General features: G+C 36.1%; 1 protein-coding gene across 1 annotated transcript in view; it reads right to left on the bottom strand.

Moving 5' to 3' along the window:
* Nucleotides 1-4,462: 4,462 nt before the first annotated feature.
* STPG2 (sperm tail PG-rich repeat containing 2) overlaps nucleotides 4,463-25,251 on the bottom strand; it is a 547,712-nt gene continuing 526,923 nt past the window's right edge. The window contains exon 11 of the mRNA XM_078002688.1: nucleotides 4,463-4,708. Coding sequence (XP_077858814.1) covers nucleotides 4,625-4,708 — 84 coding nt within the window. The 3' untranslated portion in view covers nucleotides 4,463-4,624. The remainder of the gene's footprint in view (nucleotides 4,709-25,251) is intronic.

Genomic DNA, 25,251 nt, shown 5'->3' on the forward strand with positions numbered 1-25,251 from the left:
GTGTGGGGGCAGGGGAGCAGAGTTTCTTAGTTCACCATCTTATTGATGTTACTGTCTCATGTCTCTACTATTAAATCTCAGCTTCCTCTCTGTCTTATTTTCTAATTCTCTTTCGATGAAGTGATACAAGTATATAATTTTTTTGAGCTATAAACAACATTCATATCTAAGCCTATGTGTTCTAGAACTTCAGGAATGGAAAAGGAAGAGTATAAAACTCCAATGATAATACTATTAATACTGTAAATAGTTATGCTACCCAACATCTGTTTTTAATGATTTTGTCACTTTTGCTTTGAATGGTGTGGTTGCAAACTATCTTGAACTTCATTTCATCTCAACAGGAGACACTGGCTAGTGACGGGGCTCAGAATATGCCACCCCAAAGTATGACTGTAAGAGGCCAGAATATGTCACTCGAAATAGGCCTTTGCAGCATAAGAATTATTTGAGCTGGTTATTTTGAGAAACGCAGACACAGAAGAAGCTCTGAAAAGTTACCCTTTTACAAGTAAAATTTACCTCTATAAAGTAAATATCCCTTTGTAATGGTGTCTTTCTAAACAATAAATCACCATAGCCTCTTAATCAAAGGAGAAAGCATCAACTTAAATTTTTAAAACATACTTCTCCCTTGTTCTATGGTGCTTTTCTGGCATGCTTGTCTTAAGCAGATCTTTCCCCATACCTTTCTTTCTTTGTTTCAGAGAACTATGATAGTTAAGCCTGAAGTATAAGTAAACTCTTTGAAACGTACGCTACAGATTTACTCATTTCTTTGGGTTATTTCCCATGTATACAGGAAGTATACATGTCATTAAACCATTTGTTTTTGCTTTGTTAGTCTGTCTTATGTTACAGGGATTCCCAGTGAAGAACTGGGAGGAGAAAATTATTTTTCCTCTCCTATACTAGGTAATGTGATCCTACTGAAGATACCAGTAGGATCTCCTTAAACATCAATCTGCCTAAGGGTATGAAATTTATATAAGATTAATTACTATGTTAAGTTTTCTCCCTGTAAAATAAGATTACTGTCGAAAGAATGATGGTGAGACATCACATTATCTGTCATTAATAACTTGATGCTAATTTTTTAACCTAAAAGGTAACTCAGAACAATTATTTACGGTTGTGCTACCATAAGAGCAAGGGGGCATAATAATTCCATAGATTAATTTGTAAAATCAACATATATTGAATGTTCACTATATGCTAAGCACTCAACATATGCCAAGTCCCACCTAAACAGAAACCCAAAATAGGTAGTACAGAACAGATTGGGAGTAGCATGAAGAAAATAATCTACTAGAAACAGGTAAATACAATAGAAACCTCATCCTTATAAACAGAAGACACAAAGATAAGCTCTTGCTCTGCATAAGTCATTCTTATCTGCCTGTATCATTCCATCAGCTACATATATTTATCATTCCACAAAGGTCTTTATCACTCCATAAATGTTTTACCATAACACATATCACTTACCTGAGCATTAGAAGGCATAAAAGAATCTTATCTTGCTTTAGATTTGAGTACAATTTTTAAAACCCCTGAAATGAACAGAGTCATTATTAGGTGTCTGAAAATAGCTACTTTGAGTGATAAAAACATTTTTATGAAAGATACAGGTAACATCTCCTACATACATTTGCAGGAATAAAGAGCCTTTGTTGCATAAATATTAGACAAAGCACTCTTCGTCTACTAATACGTAAGCAAGAAAGTGGTCATTAGAGTAAATGGTGAAGTTACTTAGGTTTACATCAGTAATGCATGGAATTAACCATATTTAATGTTATTGGAGAGGAATGAGCCATCTTCCTAATCATAATCATCTTGATCCAATTCCATCCTTCAGAAATTTTAATTTATCTAACTTATAAGAAAATGTATTAAAACAAAGGCACTTCACAATATTAGTGCAATGTGCATCAAATGCACTAGAGAAAATTACCTAATACAATTTTCTAAGCCATTTAGTATTATGAACCAGGCACTAAAAGGAGAAAATTGCATTTTATGATTTGTAGGCTGTTGAAAACATCACACACCTGAATTCACACAATCTGCATATTTTTATTCTGTTCTCTCAACAAAAAAAACCCAAGTATTTAATAAGCCAGAACACTAACTTGAAGATTTTACTGCATTAAACTAAAATAGAATGATAAAACATCTAGCTCTATTTGAGAAACAAACAATAACTATAAAAAACTATAATCATTTCTCTTCTACATTTGGAATAAAATTAAAAGTCTCTCCTTGTCTTTATAGCTATTTTTTTATGAGATTGAAAGAATAAAAGGATTAAAGTTACTAAATAAGAGGACCAAAGAGAAAAGACGTGTATACCAATAGAGTACATTAATTTTTCTTAAAAAAATAATCCTGGCCGGGTGCGGTGGCTCATGCCTGTAATCCCAGCACTTTGGGAGCCAAGGCAGGCAGATTAAGAGTTCAAGAGCTCAAGACCATCCTGGTCAACATGGTGAAACCCCATCTCTACTACAAATATAAAAATTAGCAGGGCGTGGTGGCACGTGCCTGTAGTTCCAGCTACTCAGGAGGCTGAGGCAGGAGAATCACTTGAACCCAGGAGGCAGAGGTTGCAGTGAGCTGAGATTATGCCATTTAACTCCAGCCTGGCAATATAGCGAGACTTCGTCCAAAAAAATAAAATAAAATAAATCCTGTCATACCTTCTTAGGAAGTTTGTGCCAGCATAAAACTAAATTGAATAAACTGGATACAGTTCCTCATTTAGAAAATTAAAGTTATAAAGGGGGGCTCTTGATTTGTAATTCTCTAGTTAGCTATCAGAGAGAGAGAGAGAAAGGGGGTCAAAATAGTCCTTGATATTGCCATGATGATAAAGAACAAAAGTTTTTCAGATTTTTTTCAAATAAGATGCACAGTATCTATCATTTCTATCTTATCATCATCACGTAGCATACAAAATCATGAAAATGAAACACTGTGAAGAAAATTATTCCTGAATTTTTGTTGATACAATGGTACTGCAAACATGGCAGGGTCACATTTCAACTCAGCCACCCAAAACTGACTCATCTGGCCAAAATGAATAGAATGTAAAACATACCCTTAACCTTAGCATCACAAAGAAGAATAAGGTGACAGAAAAGACATAAGTGCAGGCATAGATTTCTCAGGCAAGAGAAGGAGCTACAGGGCCAAGCAAATAGACAAAAGTTATTCTTGAGGTTAACAACCAATGCAGGCAGAAAGGATTTTGCAGGGCATACTGGAGCAAAGGCAGCAAAGACTCTGCAGAAATCAATTTATAAAGACTATACTTAAAATGACCTTTGAGCAATTGCATTAGCAGATACTAGGAGTTTCTTGCAAATAGAATAAGAATCCTGAAATAAGAGATATCAACACCAAGGAAGAAAGGAATAGTAACAAGAGCAAAGTGACATACACAAATGAGAAATCCAGATTAAAGCAGAACACAGACTACTTCCTAAGCCAAACGAGCCTTTCCTGCATTTTCTTAACAAGGAATAGTTGTCACTTTACATAAGAACCCTCTGGTATATCTTTCAGAGTGGCTGCATATATCTGTGCCGAATACATCCATATACTCTTATACATACCCTTATGATAAAATACATACAGTAGCATATACAGTGACATTGTATGGATTCAGGTTTTCTCAACAAATATTTATAGCATATTAATTAATAAAGTTGAGAATGAATGTGCCAGTCTGGGAAATGTTACTTACTGATTTATGGGCTATGTAAATCCTACTTGATAATTAGTAAAAATCTCAGAGTGGGGAGGAAACAGTAAAACATAGAAAATATGTTGCTCTTTAACACTGGATTGAGGGAGATGAGTGTCCACTGTTAGAGTCTTAGAAGGCAGTCTTCTAAGACAGTTTCCTCCCATCTGTATTTACAACAACCTTGTGTATTCCCCTCCTTGAGTGTGGGCTGGACCTGGTAACTCGCTCTCAAGAGAAAAGGTGAATAAGATCTCACTTCCGAGAATACGTTAAAAGAAAGCCTGACTTCACTTATCAAATTCTTTCTGGCTCTTCTCGCTCACTTCCATGAGGGAAGCCAGCTGCCTTATTGTATGCTACTCTATAGAGAGATCCACATGTCAAGGAACTGAGGACAACCTCCAGCCAACAGCCAAGGAGAAACTAAAGCTTCAGTCTGACAGCACTGGAAGTGGCATTCTTCCCCCACCAAACCTCCATGTGACTGAGCCTAGGAGACACCTAGATTGCAGCCTTGCAAAAGACTGAGCCAGATGACACAGCTAAGCTGCACCTAAATTCCCGGAGCAAAGAAACTATGAGATAATAAATGTTACTTTAACATTTAATAAATGTTAATATTAATATAACATTAATATAAGATAATAAATGTTGGGGTAAACTGTTAAACAATGACAGATAAATAATCCAATATGACTTTTTAAAGAATTTTGTCTTAACATGGTTTATTTCTCCGTGGTTGTGTTGTATAGTCACTAAAGCCTGAGCAAATGCCTGAACAATTGAAAATTATGCTTTTATTACTCCTAGATTTGGAATAAATTTTGTTAAAACGACTAAGAAATAAACTGACTTCCATGAAGTTGCTTTTTAAGTTTTTGCTATATATTTATGCCACATTATATCAGCAGCCATTTCACCAATGAGATTTCCTTTCTTTTTCTCCTGGGATATCTATTTAATAACAATGAGAAAACAAAGAGGAAAACATCTACTTACAAAAATAAAAATAATATTCATTATTTAAACATTACCAAAGAATAACAATTCTTACAAAATTAGAAGTTAAATATATAAAACAATATAATCTACTTACATTGATAGAGCTCGTTGTATTACTTCATTAAAAACTAAATGTATTGTGAATATAATCAATATTAATTTTACATCTAAGTCTAGTACTTTTATTTTTTACTTCAAGTAGGATTGTTGTGCACTTACTTCCTTGTAATAGTCTGTTGCCTAGGCCCACATATGTAGCAAACAGCATCAAGTGTGCGAAGGTCAGGTATTCCTACCCTAATAGGATATGGCATACTTTGTGTTTCTATTTATAGATGAAACTATTTCAAGTCAAACCTTTCTACAATCCCTTTTGTTTTTTATTTGTCCTCTGAAATTTGCAAAAGCTGTTCAGCTTCAATTAATTTCCTGGTTTTTTTGATTCAAGTATGACCTCATTGACCTTTGTACTAACTTTCTGATTTCCAGAACATTAGTTATTTTGCACTGATTACTACAGTATATTTAACCTTCGATTCTCTTTTCTACACTGGAGTTTTGACCCGTTCAGTTTTAGCTCCTGCCTAAGTTATCTTACCTGTAAGTATTTTATGCTATTTCCAATTCCTAATGTCCTTTTGACAAAAAGATCAAAATATTTTAACCAACACTTCATTACTCAATAATAAATATTTAATAAATATACAGTAAGAGCCTACTGTATGCAAAGCATTTTCAATTATTTAATTTCCTTGCCTTTTCCTTCTCCAACCTTCCTCAACTGATCCAAGTCATTTGTCCTCTGCAAGTCTCAATCTTTTCTACTTAGTAGACAAATCTGAATGGTAGGGTGATCATATTTAAACAGTGTCTGCTCTCATTGATCAGGCCTTAATATCTGACATCCTCCCAGACTACAGATTATCATGCTGACCCTAAGGATAATTTATACTCCAAAGCCGTGTAGTACAGTGGAAATCGGTCTTGGAGGCAGAGGAGTCTAAGTCAAAATTCTTATTCCAACATTTTGGAGTTATGACATCATCAGAAAATTACTTTGTTTTGTAACTATGATATAGTACCCTTCTCTGCTGAAATATAACTAGTAATATTGGCTAAATAGAAAATCTAATGTGCTCTCTCATCAAACATATTGTAAAACTTTGTGTACAGCCACAAGACTCTCTCCTTTCCTTCTTGGAGTACTAGAAGTTTCTAGACAAGGGCAAATAAATCTCATGTGAAGAACATGACTGTTGAATGAGACTCCATGCCCTTTGAGAGAGAGAAAGAACTAGGTCCTCTTTGTAAATGCAAGGGAATATTTTAAAAGAGAGGAGTTATCAGGCACTAGAGCAATGAAAATATGTTCCTCTTTAACACTGGATTGAGGGAGATGAGTGTCCACTGTTAGAGTCATAGATCTAAATTCTCCTTTTGTCCATTTACAAGAGAAGAGAGAAGTAGCCATAGGCAAAAATCAAAGTAAAACAAAGCAAAACAATGAGAAAGCATGAATCCAGAGATTCAACATCTGGTAGCATGGAACATTCGTTTCAAAAGAGCCAGTACAACATAGTAAAGAAGATCAGAGACTTCTACTCAAAACTTATTCACAGAAGGTGACAACACGAATGAGTAAAATTGAGGGGAGGGAACTACTCAGAAAAGCAAATCTATAGGGAAATGTGTTTGACTCTTTCTTGTCATTAGAAAGAAATGGCCCCTAAAATTTCATAAAATTAAGCCAATCCTTACATAATTTATCAGTCTGGATTTCACACTATTTTTATTGCCCCATATCCCAAGTCAATAGCTTACTTAAAGGTAGTCATAGCTATAACACATACACACCCTTTAAATTATATATCTGTTAAATTAAAACTGTACTGAGAAACTATTTCTCAACTACCAGACTGGGAAATTTTAAAACCTGAACAGTACATACTGTTGGTGAGGCTGTGTGGAAATAGGCACTCCCATATATTTCTGGTGAGAATGCAAACTGGTACAATCCCCAAATAGAGGAATATATATATATATATATGGAATATATAAGGGAATATATATATATTCCCTTTCTCCTCTGTCCCCATAATCTGACTTTCAGGAGTTTATCCCAAACATATTAGGCCTACAATAAGTAAAGAGATTTGCACAAGGTTATTAATTTCAGCAATATTTACAATTGCAAAATACTGGGATGTCCAAATATAGGAAATTGGTTAAATAAGCTATGCTGAATTTACACATTGAAGTTCCATGTAGCTATAACAAGAGTAAGGAAGATTTCTATGAATTGATATGGAGGGTTCTTCATTAACACGTGTAAAAAAATCAAAGGACAAAAGATACATTGTGTGTTACATGTAGATAAAATAAAGAAAAAAAGATATACTGCATGTTGTATATGTGTATAGCATATGTATATTATGTGACCTTTGTGTAAGGAAATAGGAGCAAAAGAATATATAGATGTACATGTGCATTTAACAAAAGAAACTGAAGAATGATAAACCAGAAATCAAGAAATTATTTACCTACAAAGAGTAGGAGTCCTATTGAACCAGGTAGGAAAAGGTTGGAGTGAATAAGGTTTCTCTAAGTAGATACTGTTGCATAGTTTTGACTTCTAGAAGCATATCAGTGTTTTTCATATTACGAAGACAGTGGATGCAAACAGTGACAAATGAACCAACTTTCATTTCAAATGAATAACACAGCCACACTGAGAGGGAAAAACAAAAACATAAACAAAACTAATCCCCAGTGTTTGAACATACTTAAAAAAAATTAGTCCAAAGAAAAAGGAAACATAAAGAAATTATGAACTCTTCTTAGTAGGTTGTTTTTTATTTTTCTTTTTCACAAACGTATTGGGTATTACAATTCTGAAACTTGTTTTGCACACGGTACTGTTGATAAAGTGAATAAATGTGTTGATTTCAGGAGATGGTTAAGCAAATGAGCAAATGTGTTGATGTTACATCTCACATTGGAAAAATCAAGTTATGAGTATGTAATCAGGGAAAAATCAACTTATGAGTATGTAATAGTGGAATGGAGAAAGACAAGAGCCCTGTAGTGGGTATTCATGTGATTGGAGACAAGTACTGACATATATATGTGTGTGTGTGTGTGTCTCCCTCTCTCTCACACACACACACTCTGCTGAGAGGGCTGGAAACAACCATACATACTGCAGTAGCAATGAGCACATTTAGCACCCAGATCTGAATTTCTAAATACCATTACCCACTAAAAAACAAAGGAACAAAGAGCAACAATAAATAAAAATAATTTTAAAAAAGGCTCCCCAAACGAATTACTGAGTCCAGAACTTGAGCAAGGAAGATACAAAATGATCCCAAACATTCTCTTGTACCAGAAATTACATGCCCCAAAAGTGCTAAAAACAAACAAACAACAACAACAAATGATGGGTAGAGGCAGGTCAAAAGATCCTAGGAGTTATTTGAAGGGGTTAGCATAGCCAAATTTGAATGAACATCAATTTCTTTTCTTTGCTTTCTTTCTTTCTTTTTCTTTTTTTGCAGTTGTTACTGGAAAGGGGTAGCAATCCAGACCCCAAGAAAGGGTTCTTGGACATCGTGCAAGAAACAAGTTGAGGCGAGTCCATGAAGTGAAAGCAAGTTTATTAAGAAAGTAAGGAATAAAAGAATGGCTGCTCCATAGGCTGAGCAGAGGCATGGGCTGCTCAGTTGAATATACTTGTGGTTATTTCTTGATTATATGCTAAACAAGCAGTGGATTACTCATGAGTTTTCTGGGAAAGGAGTGGGCAATTCCTGGAACTGAGGGTTTCTCCCCTTTTAAGACCATATAGGTAACTTCTGGACATTGCCATGGCATGTATAAACTGTCATGGTGCTCCTGGGAGTGTCTTTTAGCATACTAATGCATTATAATTAGTGTATTATGAGCAGTGAGGACAATAGGACGTCACTTTTGTCACCATCTTGGTTTTGGCCAGCTTCTTTGCTGCAATCAATTTGATCAGCAATGTCGTTATGACCTGTACCTTGTGCCGACCTCCTATCTTATCCTGTGACTAAGAATGCCTAACCTCCTGAGAATGCAGCTCAGGTCTCAGCCTTAACCCAGCCCCTATTCAAGATGGAATCGCTCTGATTCAAAGGCCTCTGACATAGTGATGGATTAGAATCAACTGACTATAACAGAAATCCATTAGTTCATACTGATAATAAACTGATAGTAGATTAACAAATAAAGTGTAAGGCAGGGCTCTTCTTTATAGTAAATAGGTAATAATACAATTGAAATTAGTGGCAGAGTTGGAAAAGATTTTATTTGACAGCCATTATATTAAGGATTGGAGTGGACAAAAATCATCAACTGATGCTAAATATAGGTAAGGAAAGGTTAATGAGGAACAGAATATTTATACAGTCTCAAAGTATCTCCCTATGAATTATTAATTATAAAAGGAAATGATATCTATACAGTGGAGAAAATGAGCAAAATTTTAACCAAATGATCAAAATTAATCTCATCAATAAGAGACAAATAGTCATTATGTGCCTCTATATGTAATATATCCTGAAAAGTACATATATTACTTATATATTATTCCAACAAAAAGTACATAATCTGATGCTAATTATGAGGAAGTAACAGGAAAATCCAAATTGAGAAACATTTCTCAATTTTTTAAGTATTCTCACTTAAAAGACAAAGCCTCTTTCAGATTAAAGAAAACTAAAGATACATGAAAACTAAATGCAGTATAAGATCCTGGATTGAATATTGTATTTCCCAAAAATGCTTCAGAGAACATTATTTTGATAACAGACAAAATTAAAGTGTGAATTATTAATTACCTAAATCTATTCTATCAGTGTTACATTTTCTAAATTTGATAGCTAAACTTGGTTTTATAATACATATAGCGCCATTCTTTGGAAATGCACACTAAAATTTTAAGGCATTGGGGTGGCATGATGCATACAACTATGGGAAGTCAGGATTTACTCCCCCAAAATATAAATGATTGTTGAGCTGAAGACAACTAAGAAGAAGACACAGGAAATCTCTTTGCCCTTCCTCAATTTGCCTAAAAGCAGGCCAAAGATAAAAGATATCACTCTCTACTCTAGCTATCCCGCCTCACTCTAGGTATTCTAGATTTGCAAAAACACAATTTTTTTTTCCTGCCCTGAATCCCACTGCTACCAGGGGGAACAAAGGTTAACCACTGAAGACAAGTTTAGAGTCTTATGGAAATGGAGATGGTACAGAGGAATCTACATTAACAAGGTTTACTAACTAACCTTTATCTGCCATTTATTAGCCTTCCCACAAGTTGCTGCCTCTACAGAGTCAGTTCTTTTCCTTTGATTTCTCACTTCTCTAAAAATTTGCTATTTTTTTGTTGAAGATGCTACGTAAACTGGAATCAAAACCATCTGAGAACTACTCATTCCTTGGGTGTCTTCTGCATATCCGTTAAATACACAAAGTTTTAAACTTCTGTTTGTCTTTTTTGTGTTAATCTGTCTTTTGTTACAGGGGTTCATTTCAATCCTATGGGGTTTATTTTTCTCCTACACAACTTAATCTCAACTGGTTCCAAAACCTTTCTACTTTTGTTGCCATTTTTCTGTAAAATATTTCAACATAAATGGTTAAAACATTCAATATAACACTAAAGTTGAACTTCTTGGATGGTAGAATATAGTATTTAAATGTAATTAAAATAATTTTAATTATTTTTAAATTTTTATTGCCCCAAATATAAGTATTAATCATTAAAAGTTTGACAGTATAGCACAGGTTAATAAAATTAGCTTTGTTACTATACACATGTGAAATTCAATCGATGATAGCTTTCGATTGAAGCTGGTGGAAGGACTAGTATCCACAAACCAAAAATAAAGTTCTAAGGCTCCCCAACCATCTGAATGCAGCCCCTGATAGCCAGGGCTCTTAAAATGTAACTGTTGTGGGGTGAGGAGAAGGGGGAGGGATAGAATTAGGAGATATACCTAATGTAAATGACAAGTTAATGGGTGTGGCACATCAACATGGCACATGTATACATATGTAACAAATCTGCACGTTGTGCACATGTACCCTAGAACATAAAGCATTAAAAAAAAAATTAACCCAAGATACTGTTTCAGGCCATGAAGGGAAGTGGAGGTGGAACATACCTCATTACACCTCTACTGCGCTAACATCAATACAGACTTTAAGTCTGATAAGAAACATTTTACAACCTATTCTCTCTGAAGCCTGCCAGCTAAAAGTTACATCTACCTGGTAAAATTTTGGTTTCTACCACCTCTTATAGCAACCCAGACATTCCTTTCTATTGATCCTAGGTCTTCGGATACACTCAACCAATTTTCAAACAGAAAATATTTAAATTTACCTGTAGCCTGGAAGTTCTTGTCTTGAGCTGTCCCACCTTTCTGGACCAAACCAATGCATTTCTTAAAAGTATTTGATAGATGTATCATGCCTCCCTAAAATGTGTCAAACCAAGCTGCACCCCAACCACCTTGGGCACATGTTCTCAGGACCTCCTGAGGGTTGTGTCATGGGCCATGGTCATTCATATTTGGCTCACAATAAATCTCTTCAAATATTTTACAGTTTGACTCTTTTCGTAGACACATCTTTTGGCTTTTTTCTGCAAGTATATGTATGATGTCACCAAGCCTATTACTTGAATAGTAAATATCCAAGGTATATATCTATGTTCTTTTTAAGTCCTGGACTTTACCATTTGCTCCACAATGGTGTGGAAAATTAAGTGAAATAATCCCTCAAAATGAAATTTTGTACACTGCTTGAATAAAATGCTTTCTGAACATTTTCAAGGTTCTCATCAGACTATTGGTCTCAACTATATATTTTATTTCTAATGCTTTTGCATGCACTTGCTTGTTTACATAATCACTTGTCTGCATTTCAGTTTTCATTTGATTCATTTTTTCAGTATGACCATGGAGTAAAATGGCAGGAGGATCTGTGGACTGTGTATCATGTAAGAAATATCTGTACTCTCAAGGTACAGCCATTTGGTTACTTCAGCAGTTTCCAGCAAACTATTTTCTGTTAGCAACCACTGCTTATTACTCATTCGGGTCATCATAGATTTGTTAAGATTTTCTCTTTCTTTCAAGTAACCTTTTTACATGCAGCAGCTATTATTATTTCTTAGTTGAAGATCTTGTATAAGTTGAACATCTCATATAAGAACAGTTTCTGAAATCTCTAAAGTCATGACAAAATTTCAAAACACAAAGCACATTCTAAATGACATCTTGTATGTTTATTTATATTTGAAAATGTATCTTTGCTTATTAACATAAGGGAAATATCACGCCTTATTTATGCAAATGATTGATAGTGTGCTTTTGTATACCCACATGATACCATGACTACTACTCACAGGTAAATTCAAGGATGTCAGAAATAACTTGGAGTCAGCATTTGCCCATTCTGTCCTCCAAACTGTAAAACCTGAAGTTGAAGGTGAATAGTACCTTTAGCACTGAACACTAAAACAGAATCCCAATTCCCATTCATTTCTGGTTTATATGGATGTCAAGGTTTTGTGAAACACACTTTAAATAGGAGAAATAAGTAAACATGGTTGGTATTAAAGATGATAATTTTTTTATAAATTTTACCTACTATAAATCAAATTCGTATGTAAATGAATGCAAAATGAATTCAATAGGCTTTTAACAAGTTTTATCCCATTTAGAGTTAGGTATTTGATCTTTAACACTAGAAAAATCCTCAGGGTAATTTGTAGTTGTTGAGACGGAAGCCTAGTTTGTTATCATCCCTCTGCAGTGGCTTAATAAAAATGCCTCAGACGTTTTCTAAGCCTAAATACAATGTGCATTTTCATTCTTCTATGTGGGTAATTTTTAATTTTCTTCTTTACTTCAAGTTTCTGAATTTACTATTTTTCTATAATTCTTCCTAATTTCTATAGCAAACTGTTTTTATAATTGGAAAAGAACTATATACATTATATAAAATTTACTTTCATAAAATGAAAATTGTTATATGTATTGTGAAATAAAAACTACAGCTAATATAAGGCTTTAAATAAGCTCTACAACTCAATAGCAGATTTATTCACCCAAACCGCACAAGTAACAGAGCAGTTCTGTCAATTCTGTCAGATGCCTAAAGTCAAATAAAACAAGAGATAGCTTTAAATCACCATGTATGAAATCTGAAGAGAAAAGGGGGAAAAATTCAGTGTTAGCTATAAAGGCTGCATGGCAGAAACAAGGCTTTATTATATATTTATTATTAACATAGTAATCATTTTAAATTATAATATAAAGAAAAAATGGAAACATAAACAAATTTTAAAGTTTTGAACTTTAAAATTGAAATTGTCTGCACTCTTCTATGAGGAGAAAAAGACAATTAAAACAACGGTATTTGAAATATAAATGAATAGATTTTAAAATGTCCTCAATATCTATGTATCCACACATATTATCATTTTCTTCATCTACAGAAAGCATGGCTTAGTGGAAATTATATAGCATTATGAACTAATGTGGTAGGCCAGGTCTCACTAACAGCTCAACAGGCAGGCCTCTATGACAAATGTTTTGGCACTGACTGAGTGGTTAAGTTAAATATTAAAAGCTGATAGAGCCAGTGCCCTTATGCAAAGGCTGGAATGTAACAAAAGCCCACCAAGAGTTTTGTCTAGGCTTTCCCTGGGCCTTGACACATGACAGGATAATGAAGGAATTGTTAACAGGACCCCTCTAGGATTAAACAAGCTTTATTATGGATCTGAACAATCTTCCATTTGCCATGGAAGGTAACACATTTACTAATTCCAGGGATTAGGACGTGGATAGTTTTGAGGGGCCTTTATTCTACTTATCACAGGGTATTTCATGTGACTGCAGTTGAGGAATATAATTGTTAATCTCTAAGAAATAATAATTATGTGTTTAAATAAACTCATGAAACTCTCTGTCAAAAAATGTCACTTCTAGAGAGCCAAAGTATACAACTATTGTAGAAGGGAAAATATTTCTTTCTTCACCCATTGCAAGGTTCATGGCCGACCTATCTGAAATAAAAGACAGATTGACAAGAGGAGAACATACAAATTTATGCAATATAAGTTTTATGTGACATAGGAACCTTCAGAAATAAAGATAGAAAAGACCCAGAGAAAATAATGTATCTTTATAGACAGTTGTAAAAAAAAAAAGTATGATTGGCAGACAAAAGAGTATGACTTAATGATAATAAACTGAGGGGAACTCAGCAAGGCCTTATTGTTCAGATTCTTTTTGGCATCTCTGTGTCAAACTCCATCTCTCTGGGTATAGGACAGAAACTTGTCATATGAAGGCCTTTAGGAGAAGAGAGGGATTACATCAGAGAGTAACCTTCTCAGGTTTTATGGTTTGCTTCAGGGTGAAAGGGGCTGGGAGAATTCTAGTTTTCATGATCCTTTTCAGGAAAAAAGTGGTGGGAGGAGGTCAGAAAGACCTTTCTGTTTCTGTGGATTTTTAACTTTCTTTCGGGTTAAATGATTAAGTATGCTAAGATGCTGTATTTTGGGATGGTGTTTCTTGCGTCCCACTTCATCACTATTTTAAGAACTCTAAGAAGTTTCCAATGTATATGTAAAAAATTTTATTTAATAGTTAATCTTCAAAGAGAAAAGAGAGAAGGTTCAAATAAGGACAATCAGAAATGACCAAGGTGAAATTACAAATAAATCACATGGAAATATAAAAGATCCTCAGAGACTATTATGAATGTTTCTATGAATTACAAACTAGACAATTTAGAAAAAAATAAATTAATTTTTGGAAACACACAAGCTCGCCAGATTGAATCAGGCAGAAATCAAAATCCTGAACAGACCGCTAATGAGTTCCAAAATTGCATCAGTGATTAAAAAAAAAAACAAACCTATCAATGAATAAAAGCCCTGGACCAGATAGACTCAGAGCCCAATTTTCCCAGACATACAAAGAAGAGCTGGAACCAATCCTTCTGAAACTATTCCAAAAATATCAAGGAGGAGTGATTTCTCCCCAACTCATTCTACAAAGTCAGCATCATTCTAATCCCAAAACCTGGCAAAGACACAATGAAAAAAGCAAACAACAGGCCAATATCTAAATCCTCAACAAAATACTAGCAAACCAAATCCAGCAGCACATCAAAAAGTTAATGTACCAAAATCAAGAAGGTTTCATTCCTGGGATTTAAGGTTGGTTCAACATATATGAGTCAATAAATATGATTCACCACACAAGCAAAATTAAAAACAAAAACCACATGATCATCTCAACAGATGCAGAAAAAGCTTTTGATAAAATCTAACATCCTTTCATGAGAAAAACCCACAACAAATGGGGCATCAAAGAAACATACCTCAAAATAATAAGAGCCATCTATGACAAACCCACAGCCAACAACATAGTAAACATGCAAAAGCTAAAGCATCGCCCTTAAGAACTAAAACAAGACAAGGATGCCCACTCTCAACACTTTCATTTGGCGTAGTACTAGAAGTCCTAGCCAGAGCAATCAGGCAAGACAAAAAAATAAAAGGCATTTAAATCAGAAAAGAAGATGTCAAATTATCTCTCTTCACTGACAGTATGATTCTATACCTCAAAACCCCTAATGGCTCTGCCAAAGAGCTCCTAGAACTGATGAATAACTTCAGTAAAGTACTAGCACACAAAATCAATATATAAAAATCTAGCATTTTCATATAGCAATAAAGTTTAAGCTGAGAGTGAAATAGAGAATGCAATTCCATTTACCATAGCCACACACACATACACACAAATCTAGAAATATATCTAACCAACGAGGTGAAAGATCTCTATAAGAAGAGTTACAAAATACTGCTGAAAGTAATCATAGATGACATAAACAAATGGAAAAACATTCCATCCTCATAAATAGGAAGAGTCAATATTGGTAAAATGGCCATGCTGCCAAAGGCAAGTTACACATTCAGTGATATTCCTATCGAACTACCAAAGTCATTTTTCATGGAATTAGAAAAAAACTATACTAATATGTATGGAATGAAAAAAAAAAAAAAAAAAAAAAAAAGCCCAAATAGCCAGAGCAATCCTAACAACACAGAACAAAGTTGGAGGCATCACATTACCTGACTACAAACTATACTACAAGGCTACCAAAACAGTATGCAACTGGCACAAAAACAGGCATATAGACTAATGGAACAGAATAGAGAACCCAGAAATAAAGCCACACACTTAGACAAAGTTGACAAAAATAAGCAATGGGGAAAGGACTTCCTTTCCAATACATGGTGCTGGGATAACTTTCTAGCCATATGCAGAAGAATGAAATTGACTCCTCATCATCTAAATAAATTAATGCAAGACGGATTAAAGACTTAAATTAAAGACCTAAAACTATAAAAAACTTAGAAGAAAACCTAGAAAAAACCCTCCTGGACATTGTCTTGACAATGAATTTATCACTAAGTCCTCCAAAGCAACTGCAACAAAAATAATGATTGGCAAGTGGTACCTCATTAAATTAAAGAGATTCTGCACAGTAAAAGAGAGACTATCAACATAGAAAATATACAACCTACAGAACAAGAGAAAACACCCACAAATGAGGCATCTCACAGAGGTCTAGAGTCCAAAATCTATAAAAAACTTAAACAACTGAACAAGTAAAAAGCAAATAGCCTCATTAAAAACTGGGCAAAGGGCATGAACAGATACTTCTCAAAAGAAGATCTACCAATAAACATATGAAAAATGCTCATTATCACTAATCATCAGAGAAATGCAGATCAAAACCACAATGACATACCATCTTACACCAGTCAAAATGGCTATTACTAAAAAGTAAAAAAATAACAGATGTTGGTAATGCTGAGGAGAAAAGGGAACACTCATGCACTGTTGATGGTAATGCAAATTTGTTCAGCCACTGTGGAAAGTGGTTTGGTGATTTCTCAAAGAACTAATATTAGAACTGCCATTCAACCCAGCAATCCCATTACTGGGTATATAGCCAAAGGAAAAAAAAATAATTTTACGAAAAAGAAACACGCTCTTTTATGTTCATTGCAACACTATTCAAAATAGCAATGTCATGGAATTAACCTAGGTATCCATAAGTGGAGGACTGGACACATAAAATGTGTTACATATACACTATGGAACACTAACAGCTATAAAAAAATCACACTTTTTGCAGCAACATGGATGCAGCTGGAGGCCATTATCCTAAATGAATTAACCTAGAAACAGAAAACCAAATACCGCATGTTCTCAGTTGTGGTAGTGAAACATTGGGTACACACAGACTTAAACATGGGAACAACAGACACTGGGACAATTAGGGGAGTGAGGGAGGAGGTAAGGACTGAAAAACTACCTATTGGGTATTATGCTCAGTATGCGGGTGACAGGATCGATCATAACCCAAACCTCAGCATCACACCATATATCATATAACAAACCCGCCCATGTATTCCTGAATCTAAAACAAACATATAAAAATAAAGAGTTCATCTTTTTCTTTCTTTTCACACCTATTAACCAGGACAGATTTCTCTTAACACTACGTAAAAAGTACTTAACTAGACTATTTTAATTGTTAATTGTTAATTTCAACAACAACTGTCAGTAACATATACAATACAGTTAATAACGATCATGGATGTTCAAAAATTATAATCCAAAATATACTAAAGATCCTCAAAAATAAAGTTATTATCTTTGCAGACATATATCCATTTTCAGAAATTTATAGAATTACAAACTGGCAAGAAGACACTATGAATATAAAAAGCCTCCTGAAAGATTTAATTAACCTCTCAATTTAGTTTACCAAAGGAAAATAATTTATCCTTTCTCTTTTTTCTTTTTTCTTTTTTCTTTTCTTTCTTTTTTTTTTTTTTTTTAGATGGAGTCTCTTATGCTATCACCCAGACTGGAGTGCTGTGCTGTGATCGAGGCTCACTGCAACATCCACCTCCCAGGCTCAAGTGATTGTCCCACCTCAACTTCCTGAGTAGCTGGGACCACAGATGCGTGTCATCACTCCCAGCTAAATTTTTGTATTTTTGGTAAATATGGGGTTTCTAGTAAGTGGGCTGTTTTACTGTTTTCTATGACCAAATTATGTGGCCTGAAGAGGAAGTCATAGGAAGTTTTGATATGTAGCCAACTGAGACAGAAGTAGTGGGTATCCTGAGGACCCAACACTCCAATTGCATCTGAAGTAGGAAGCAGTCTTACAGAAGTGAGCCCTTAATCCATGGAATCTAAAGCTAACTCCAGGTAGATAATGCCAGAATTGAACTGAGTTGTAGGACACTCAGTTGATGTCTGCACAGAATTGGAGACTTACTTGGTGTGAAAGACAAACACACACATTGTTTTGTGTTTTTTATTTGTTTGTGTGTTTGTTTCTTTGCCGGAATTATTGGCATGAGCATAGTAGAGAGAAAAACAAAGAGTATTGGTTTGTTGTTTTTTTCCCCCTTTATCCACATAATAGCCAATTTCCCTGCAATTTTCAACAAAGATTTAAACCAAAAAGAAAGGGTTCCAGTAAATATTAACTAAACCAGAAGTTCTAATTATGAGAGTAGCTCTTCTTCTTACAGCAATCTAAAAATTAATCTTACCTACATTAAACACCTCGTTACTTAGGTATTGGGTTCAAAGCTATGGCACAGTCAGGCCTCCACTGGCTAGGAACTGAAACTTTAAAAATGTCTGGGAGCAGAATTAATTAAGATTTAAGAATTTTGAAGTTTCCTACTCATTTAGCATCAAATGAACAATATCAGTGCCATCTAAAAAATAAAAAAAAATGTCTGTTTTCAGCTAAGAACTCAATATTAAGTGAGAAAAGAAGAAAATATCTACAATAATCAATCTATTTTTTTCTTTAATATATTTATTTATTTTATTTATTTAATTATTATTATACTTTAAGTTCTAGGGTACATGTGCATAACGTGCAGGTTAGTTACATATGTATACTTGTGCCATGTTGGTGTGCTGCACCCATCAACTCATCATTTACATCAGGTATAACTCCCAATACAATCCCTCCCCTCTCCCTCCTCCCCATGAGAGGCCCCGGTGTGTGATGTTCCCCTTCCCGAGTCCAAGTGATCTCATTGTTCAGTTCCAGCCTATGAGTGAGAACATGTGGTGTTTGGTTTCCTGTTCTTGTAAAAGTTTGCTGAGAATGATGGTTTCCAGCTGCATCCATGTCACTACAAAGGACACAAACTCATCCTTTTTTATGGCTGCATAGTATTCCATGGTGTATATGTGCCACATTTTCTTAATCCAGTCTGTCACTGATGGACATTTGGGTTGATTCCAAGTCCTTGCTATCGTGAATAGTGCTGCAATAAACATACATGTGCATGTGTCTTCATACCAGCATGATTTATAATCCTTTGGGTATATACCCAGTAATGGGATGGCTGGGTCATATGGTACTTCTAGTTCTAGATCTTTGAGGAATCGCCATACTGTTTTCCATAATGGTTGAACTAGTTTACAGTCCCACCAACAGTGTAAAAGTGTTCCTATTTCTCCACATCCTCTCCAGCACCTGTTGTTTCCTGATTTTTAATGATTGCCATTCTAACTGGTGTGAGATGGTATCTCATTGTGGTCTTGATTTGCATTTCTCTGATGGCCAGTGATGATGAGCATTTTTTCATGTGTCTGTTGGCTGTATGAATGTCTTGTTTTGAGAAGTGTCTGTTCATATCCTTTGCCCACTTTTTGATGGGGTTGTTTGTTTTTTTCTTGTAAATTTGTTTGAGTTCTTTGGAGGTTCTGGATATTAGCCCTTTGTCAGATGAGTAGATTGCAAAAATTTTCTCCCATTCTGTAGATTGCCTGTTCACTCTGATGGTAGTTTCTTTTGCTGTACAGAAGCTCTTTAGTTTAATTAGATCCCATTTGTCAATTGTGGCTTTTGTTGCCATTGCTTTTGGTGTTTTAAATAGGAAGTTCATGCCCATGCCTATGTCCTGAATGGTACTACCTAGGTTTTCTTCTAGGGTTTTTATGGTATTAGGTCTAACATTTAAGTCTCTAATGCATCTTGAATTAATTTTCGTATAAGGAGTAAGGAAATGATCCAGTTTCAGCTGTCTACTTATGGCTAGCCAATTTTCCCAGCACCATTTATTAAATAGGGAATCCTTTCCCCATTTCTTGTTTTTCTCAGTTTTGTCAAAGTTTAGATGGCTGTAGATGTGTGGTATTATTTCTGAGGACTCTGTTCTGTTCCATTGCTCTATACCTCTGTTTTGGTACCAGTACCATGCTGTTTTGGTTACTGTAGCCTTGTAGTATAGTTTGAAGTCAGGTAGCATGATGCCTCCAGCTTTGTTCTTTTGACTTAGGATTGTCTTGGCAATGCGGGCTCTTTTGTGGTTCCATATGAACTTTAAAGCAGTTTTTTCCAATTCTGTGAAGAAACTCATTGGTAGCTTGATGGGGATAGCATTGAATCTAAAAATTACCTTGGGCAGTATGGCCATTTACACGATATTGATTCTTCCTATCCATGAGCATGGTATGTTCTTCCATTTGTTTGTGTCCTCTTTAATTTCACTGAACAGTGGTTTGTAGTTCTCCTTGAAGAGGTCCTTTACATCCCTTGTAAGTTGGATTCCTAGGTATTTCATTCTCTTTGAAGCAATTGTGAATGGAAGTTCATTCCTGATTTGGCTCTCTGTTTGTCTGTTACTGGTGTATAAGAATGCTTGTGATTTTTGCACATTAATTTTGTATCCTGAGACTTCGCTGAAGTTGCTTATCAGCTTAAGGAGATTTTGGGCTGAGACAATGGGGTTTTCTAAATATACAATCATGTCATCTGCAAACAGGGACAATTTGACTTCTTCTTTTCCTAACTGAATACCATTTATTTCTTTCTCTTGCCTGATTGCCCTAGCCAGAACTTCCAACACTATGTTGAATAGGAGTGGTGAGAGAGGGCATCCCTGTCTTGTGCCAGTTTTCAAAGGGAATTTTTCCAGTTTTTGCCCATTCAGTATGATATTGGCTGTGGGTTTGTCATAAATAGCTCTTATTATTTTGAGATACGTTCCATCAATACCGAATTTATTGAGCGTTTTTAGTATGAGGGGCTGTTGAATTTTGTCAAAAGCCTTTTCTGCATCTATTGAGATAATCATGTGGTTTTTGTCTTGGTTCTGTTTATATGCGGGATTACATTTATTGATTTGCATATGTTGAACTAGCCTTGCATCCTAGGGATGAAGCCCACTTGATCATGGTGGATAAGCTTTTTGATGTGCTGCTGTATCCGGTTTGCCAGTATTTTATTGAGGATATTTGCATTGATGTTCATCAGGGATATTGGTCTAAAATCTCTTTTTTTGTTGTGTCTCTGGCAGGCTTTGGTATCAGGATGATGTTGGCCTCATAAAATGAGTTAGGGAGGATTCCCTCTTTTTCTATTGATTGGAATAGTTTCAGAAGGAATGGTACCAGCTCCTCCTTGTACTTCTGGTAGAATTCAGCTGTGAATGCATCTGGTCCTGGACTTTTATTTGTTGGTAGGCTATTAGTTATTGCCTCAATTTCAGAGCCTGCTATTGGTCTATTCAGGGATTCAACTTCTTCCTGGTTTAATCTTGGGAGAGTGTAAGTGTCCAGGAAATTATCCATTTCTTCTAGATTTTCTAGGTTGTTTGTGTAGAAGTGTTTATAGTATTCTCTGATGGTAGTTTGTATTTCTGTGGGGTCGGGTGTGATATCCCCTTTATCATTTTTTATTGTGTCTATTTGATTCTTCTCTCTTTTCTTCTTTATTAGTCTTGTGAGCAGTCTATCAATTTTGTTGATCTTTTCAAAAAACCAACTCCTGGATTCATTGATTTTTTTGGAGGGTTTTTTGTGTCTCTCTCTCCTTCAGTTCTGCTCTGATCTTAGTTATTTCTTGCCTTCTGCTAGCTTTTGAATGTGTTTGCTCTTGCTTCTCTAGTTCTTTTCATGGTGATGTTAGAGTGTCAATTTTAGATCTTTCCAGCTTTCTCTTGTGGGCATTTAGTGCTATAAATTTCCCTTTACACACTGCTTTAAATGTGTCCCAGAGATTCTGATATGTTTATCTTTGTTTTCATTGGTTTCAGAGAACATCTTTATATCTGCCTTAATTTTGTTATGTACCCAGCAGTCATTCAGGAGCAGGCTATTCAGTTTCCATGTAGTTGAGCGGTTTTGATTGAGTTTCTTAGTCCTGAGTTCTTGTTTGATTGCACTGTGGTCTGAGAGACAGTTTGTTATAATTTCTGTTCTTGTACATTTGCTGAGGAGTGCTTTACTTCCAATTATGTGGTCAATTTTGGAATAAGTGTGATGTGGTGCTGAGAAGAATGTATATTCTGTTGATTTGGGGTGGAGAGTTCTGTAGATGTGTATTAGGTCTGCTTGCTGCAGAGATGAGTTCAATTCTTGGATATCCTTGTTAACTTTCTGTCACATTGATCTGTCTAATGTTGGCAGTGGGGTGTTGAAGTCTCCCATTATTATTGTATGGGAGTCTAAGTCTCTTTGTAAGTCTCTAACGACTTGCTTTATATTCTGGGTGCTCCTGTATTGGGTGCATATATATTTAGGATAGTTAGCTCTTCCTGTTGAATTGATCCCTTTACCATTATGTAATGGCCTTGTCTCTTTTGATCTTTGATGGTTTAAAGTTTGTTTTATCAGAGACTAGGATGGCAACCCCTGCTTTTTGTTTTTCTCCATTTGCTTGGTAGATCTTCCTCCATCCCTTTATTTTGAGCCTATGTATGTCTCTGCATGTGAGATGGGTCTCCTGAATACAGCAAACTAATGGGTCTTGACTCTTTATCCAGTTTGCCAGTCTGTGTCTTTAATTGGAGCATTTAGTCCATTTACATTTAAGGTTAATATTGTTACATGTGAACTTGATCCTGCCATTATGATATTAACTGCTTATTTTGCTCTTTAGTTGATGCAGTTTCTTCCTAGCCTCGATGGTCTTTACATTTTCACATGTTTTTGCAATGGCTGGTACCGGTTGTTCCTTTCCATGTTTAGTGCTTCCTTCAGGGTCTCTTATGAGGCAGGCCTGGTGGTGACAAAATCTCTAAGCATTTGCTTATCTGTAAAGGATTTTATTTCTCCTTCACTTATGAAACTTAGTTTGGCTGGATATGAAATTCTGGGTTTAAAATTCTTTTCTTTAAGAATGTTGAATATTGGCCCCCCTCTCTTCTGGCTTGTAGAGTTTCTGCCGAGAGATCTGCTGTTAGTCTGGAGAGATCTGCTGTTAGTCTGATGGGCTTCCCTTTGTGGGTAACTCAACCTTTCTCTCTGTTTGCCCTTAAGATTTTTTCCTTCATTTCAACTTTGGTGAATCTTGCAATTATGTGTCTTGGAGTTGCTCTTCTCGAGGAGTATCTTTGGGCGTTCTCTGTACTTCCTGCATTTGAATGTTGGCCTGACCTAGTAGATTGGGGAAGTTCTCCTGGATGATATCCTGAAGAGTGTTTTCCAACTTGGTTCCCTTTTCCCCCTCACTTTCAGGCACCCCAATCAGATGTAGATTTGGTCTTTTTACATAATCCCATACTTCTTGCAGGCTTTGTTCATTTCTTTTTCTTCTTTTTTCTTTAGACTTGTCTTCTCGCTTCATTTCATTCATTTGATCCTCAATCGCTGATACTCTTTCTTCCAGTTGATCGAGTCGGTTACTGAAGCTTGTGCATTTGTCAAGTATTTCTCGTGTTATGGTTTTCATCTCTGTCAGTTCGTTTATGGCCTTCTCTGCATTTATTATTCTAGTTATCCGTTCTACCACTCTTTTTTAAAGATTTTTAGTTTCTTTGCACTGGGTACGTAATTCCTCCTTTAGCTCTGAGAAGTTTCATGGACTGTAGCCTTCTTCTCTCATTGTCAAAGTCATTCTCCATCCAGCTTTGATCTGTTGCTGGCAATGAGCTGCGTTCCTTTGGAGGGGGAGATGCGCTCTTATTTTTTGAATTTCCAGCTTTTCTGCCCTGCTTTTTTCCCATCTTTGTGGTTTTATCTGCCTCTGGTCTTTGATGATGGTGACGTACTGATGGGGTTTTGGTGTGGGTGTCCTTCCTGTTTGTTAGTTTTCCTTCTAATAGTCAGGACCCTCAGTTGTAGGTCTGTTGGTGATTGCTTGAGGTCCACTCCAGACCCTGTTTGCCTGGGTATCAGCAGCAGAGGCTGCAGAAGATAGAATAGTGCTGAACAGCAAGTGTACCTGTCTGAGTCTTGCTTCGGTCTGAGTCTTGCTTTGGAAGCTTCCTCTCAGGGGTGTACTCCACCATGTGAGGTGTGGGGTGTCAGTCTGCCCCTAGTGGGGGATGTCTCCCAGTTAGGCTACTCAGGGGTCAGGGACCCACTTGAGCAGTCAGTCTGTCCGTTCTCAGATGTCAACCTCCGTGTTGGGAAATCCACTGCTCTCTTCAAAGCTGTCAGACAGAGTCGTTTGCATCTGCAGAGGTTTCTGCTGCTTTTTGTTGTTGTTGTTGTTCAGCTGTGCCCCATCCCCAGAGGTGGAGTCTACAGAGACTGGCAGGCCCCCTTGAGCTGCTGTGAGCTCCACTCAGGTCCAGCTTCCCAGTGGCTCACCTACTTGTTTACACACTTAAGCCTCAGCAATGGCGGGCGCCCCTCCCCCAGCCTTGCTGCTGCCTTGCCATTAGATCGCAGACTGCTGTGCTAGCAATGAGGGAGGCTCCGTGGGCGTGGGACCCTCCCGGCCAGGTGTGGGATATAATCCCCTGGTGTGCCCGTTTGCTAAGACCCTTGGTAAAGCGCAGTATTGGGGTGGGAGTTACCTGATTTTCCAGGTATTGTGTGTCTCAGTTCCCCTGGCTAGGAAAAGGGATTCCCTTCCCCCTTGTGCTTCCCAGGCGAGGCGATGCCTCGCCCTGCTTCAGATCTCGCTGGTCGGGCTGCAGTTGACCAGCACCGATTGTCCGGCACTCCCTAGTGAGATGAACCCAGTACCTCAGTTGAAAATGCAGAAATCACCTGTCTTCTGTGTCGTTCGTGCTGGGAGCTGGAGACTGGAGCTGTTCCTATTCGGCCATCTTGCTCCGCCCCCTCAATCTTCAAATTGCAATTGACCTCTAGACAAAACACCTACTTCTGCAAAGAACTTGCATGAATTTTTAATAAGTTGATAGTAATAATCATTAGTTATGGATATTAAATGATATATAAGTGTGTTCAATGTTGCTTTCCCATTATTAGAAAAGTACATATTGAGATACACAGGAGCTTTATAGTATATACGTGAATACACATAAATACACACCCTGAAAATACAAAACATTGTCCATGTGAGTTAAAATGTTAACTATTTTGACTAATTATCCTATTCAGGAAAGTGTCTTAAAAATTTTTTCTAAA

Source organism: Macaca mulatta, chromosome 5, assembly GCF_049350105.2.
Source record: "Macaca mulatta isolate MMU2019108-1 chromosome 5, T2T-MMU8v2.0, whole genome shotgun sequence".
Classification (NCBI taxonomy): Eukaryota; Metazoa; Chordata; class Mammalia; order Primates; family Cercopithecidae; genus Macaca; species Macaca mulatta.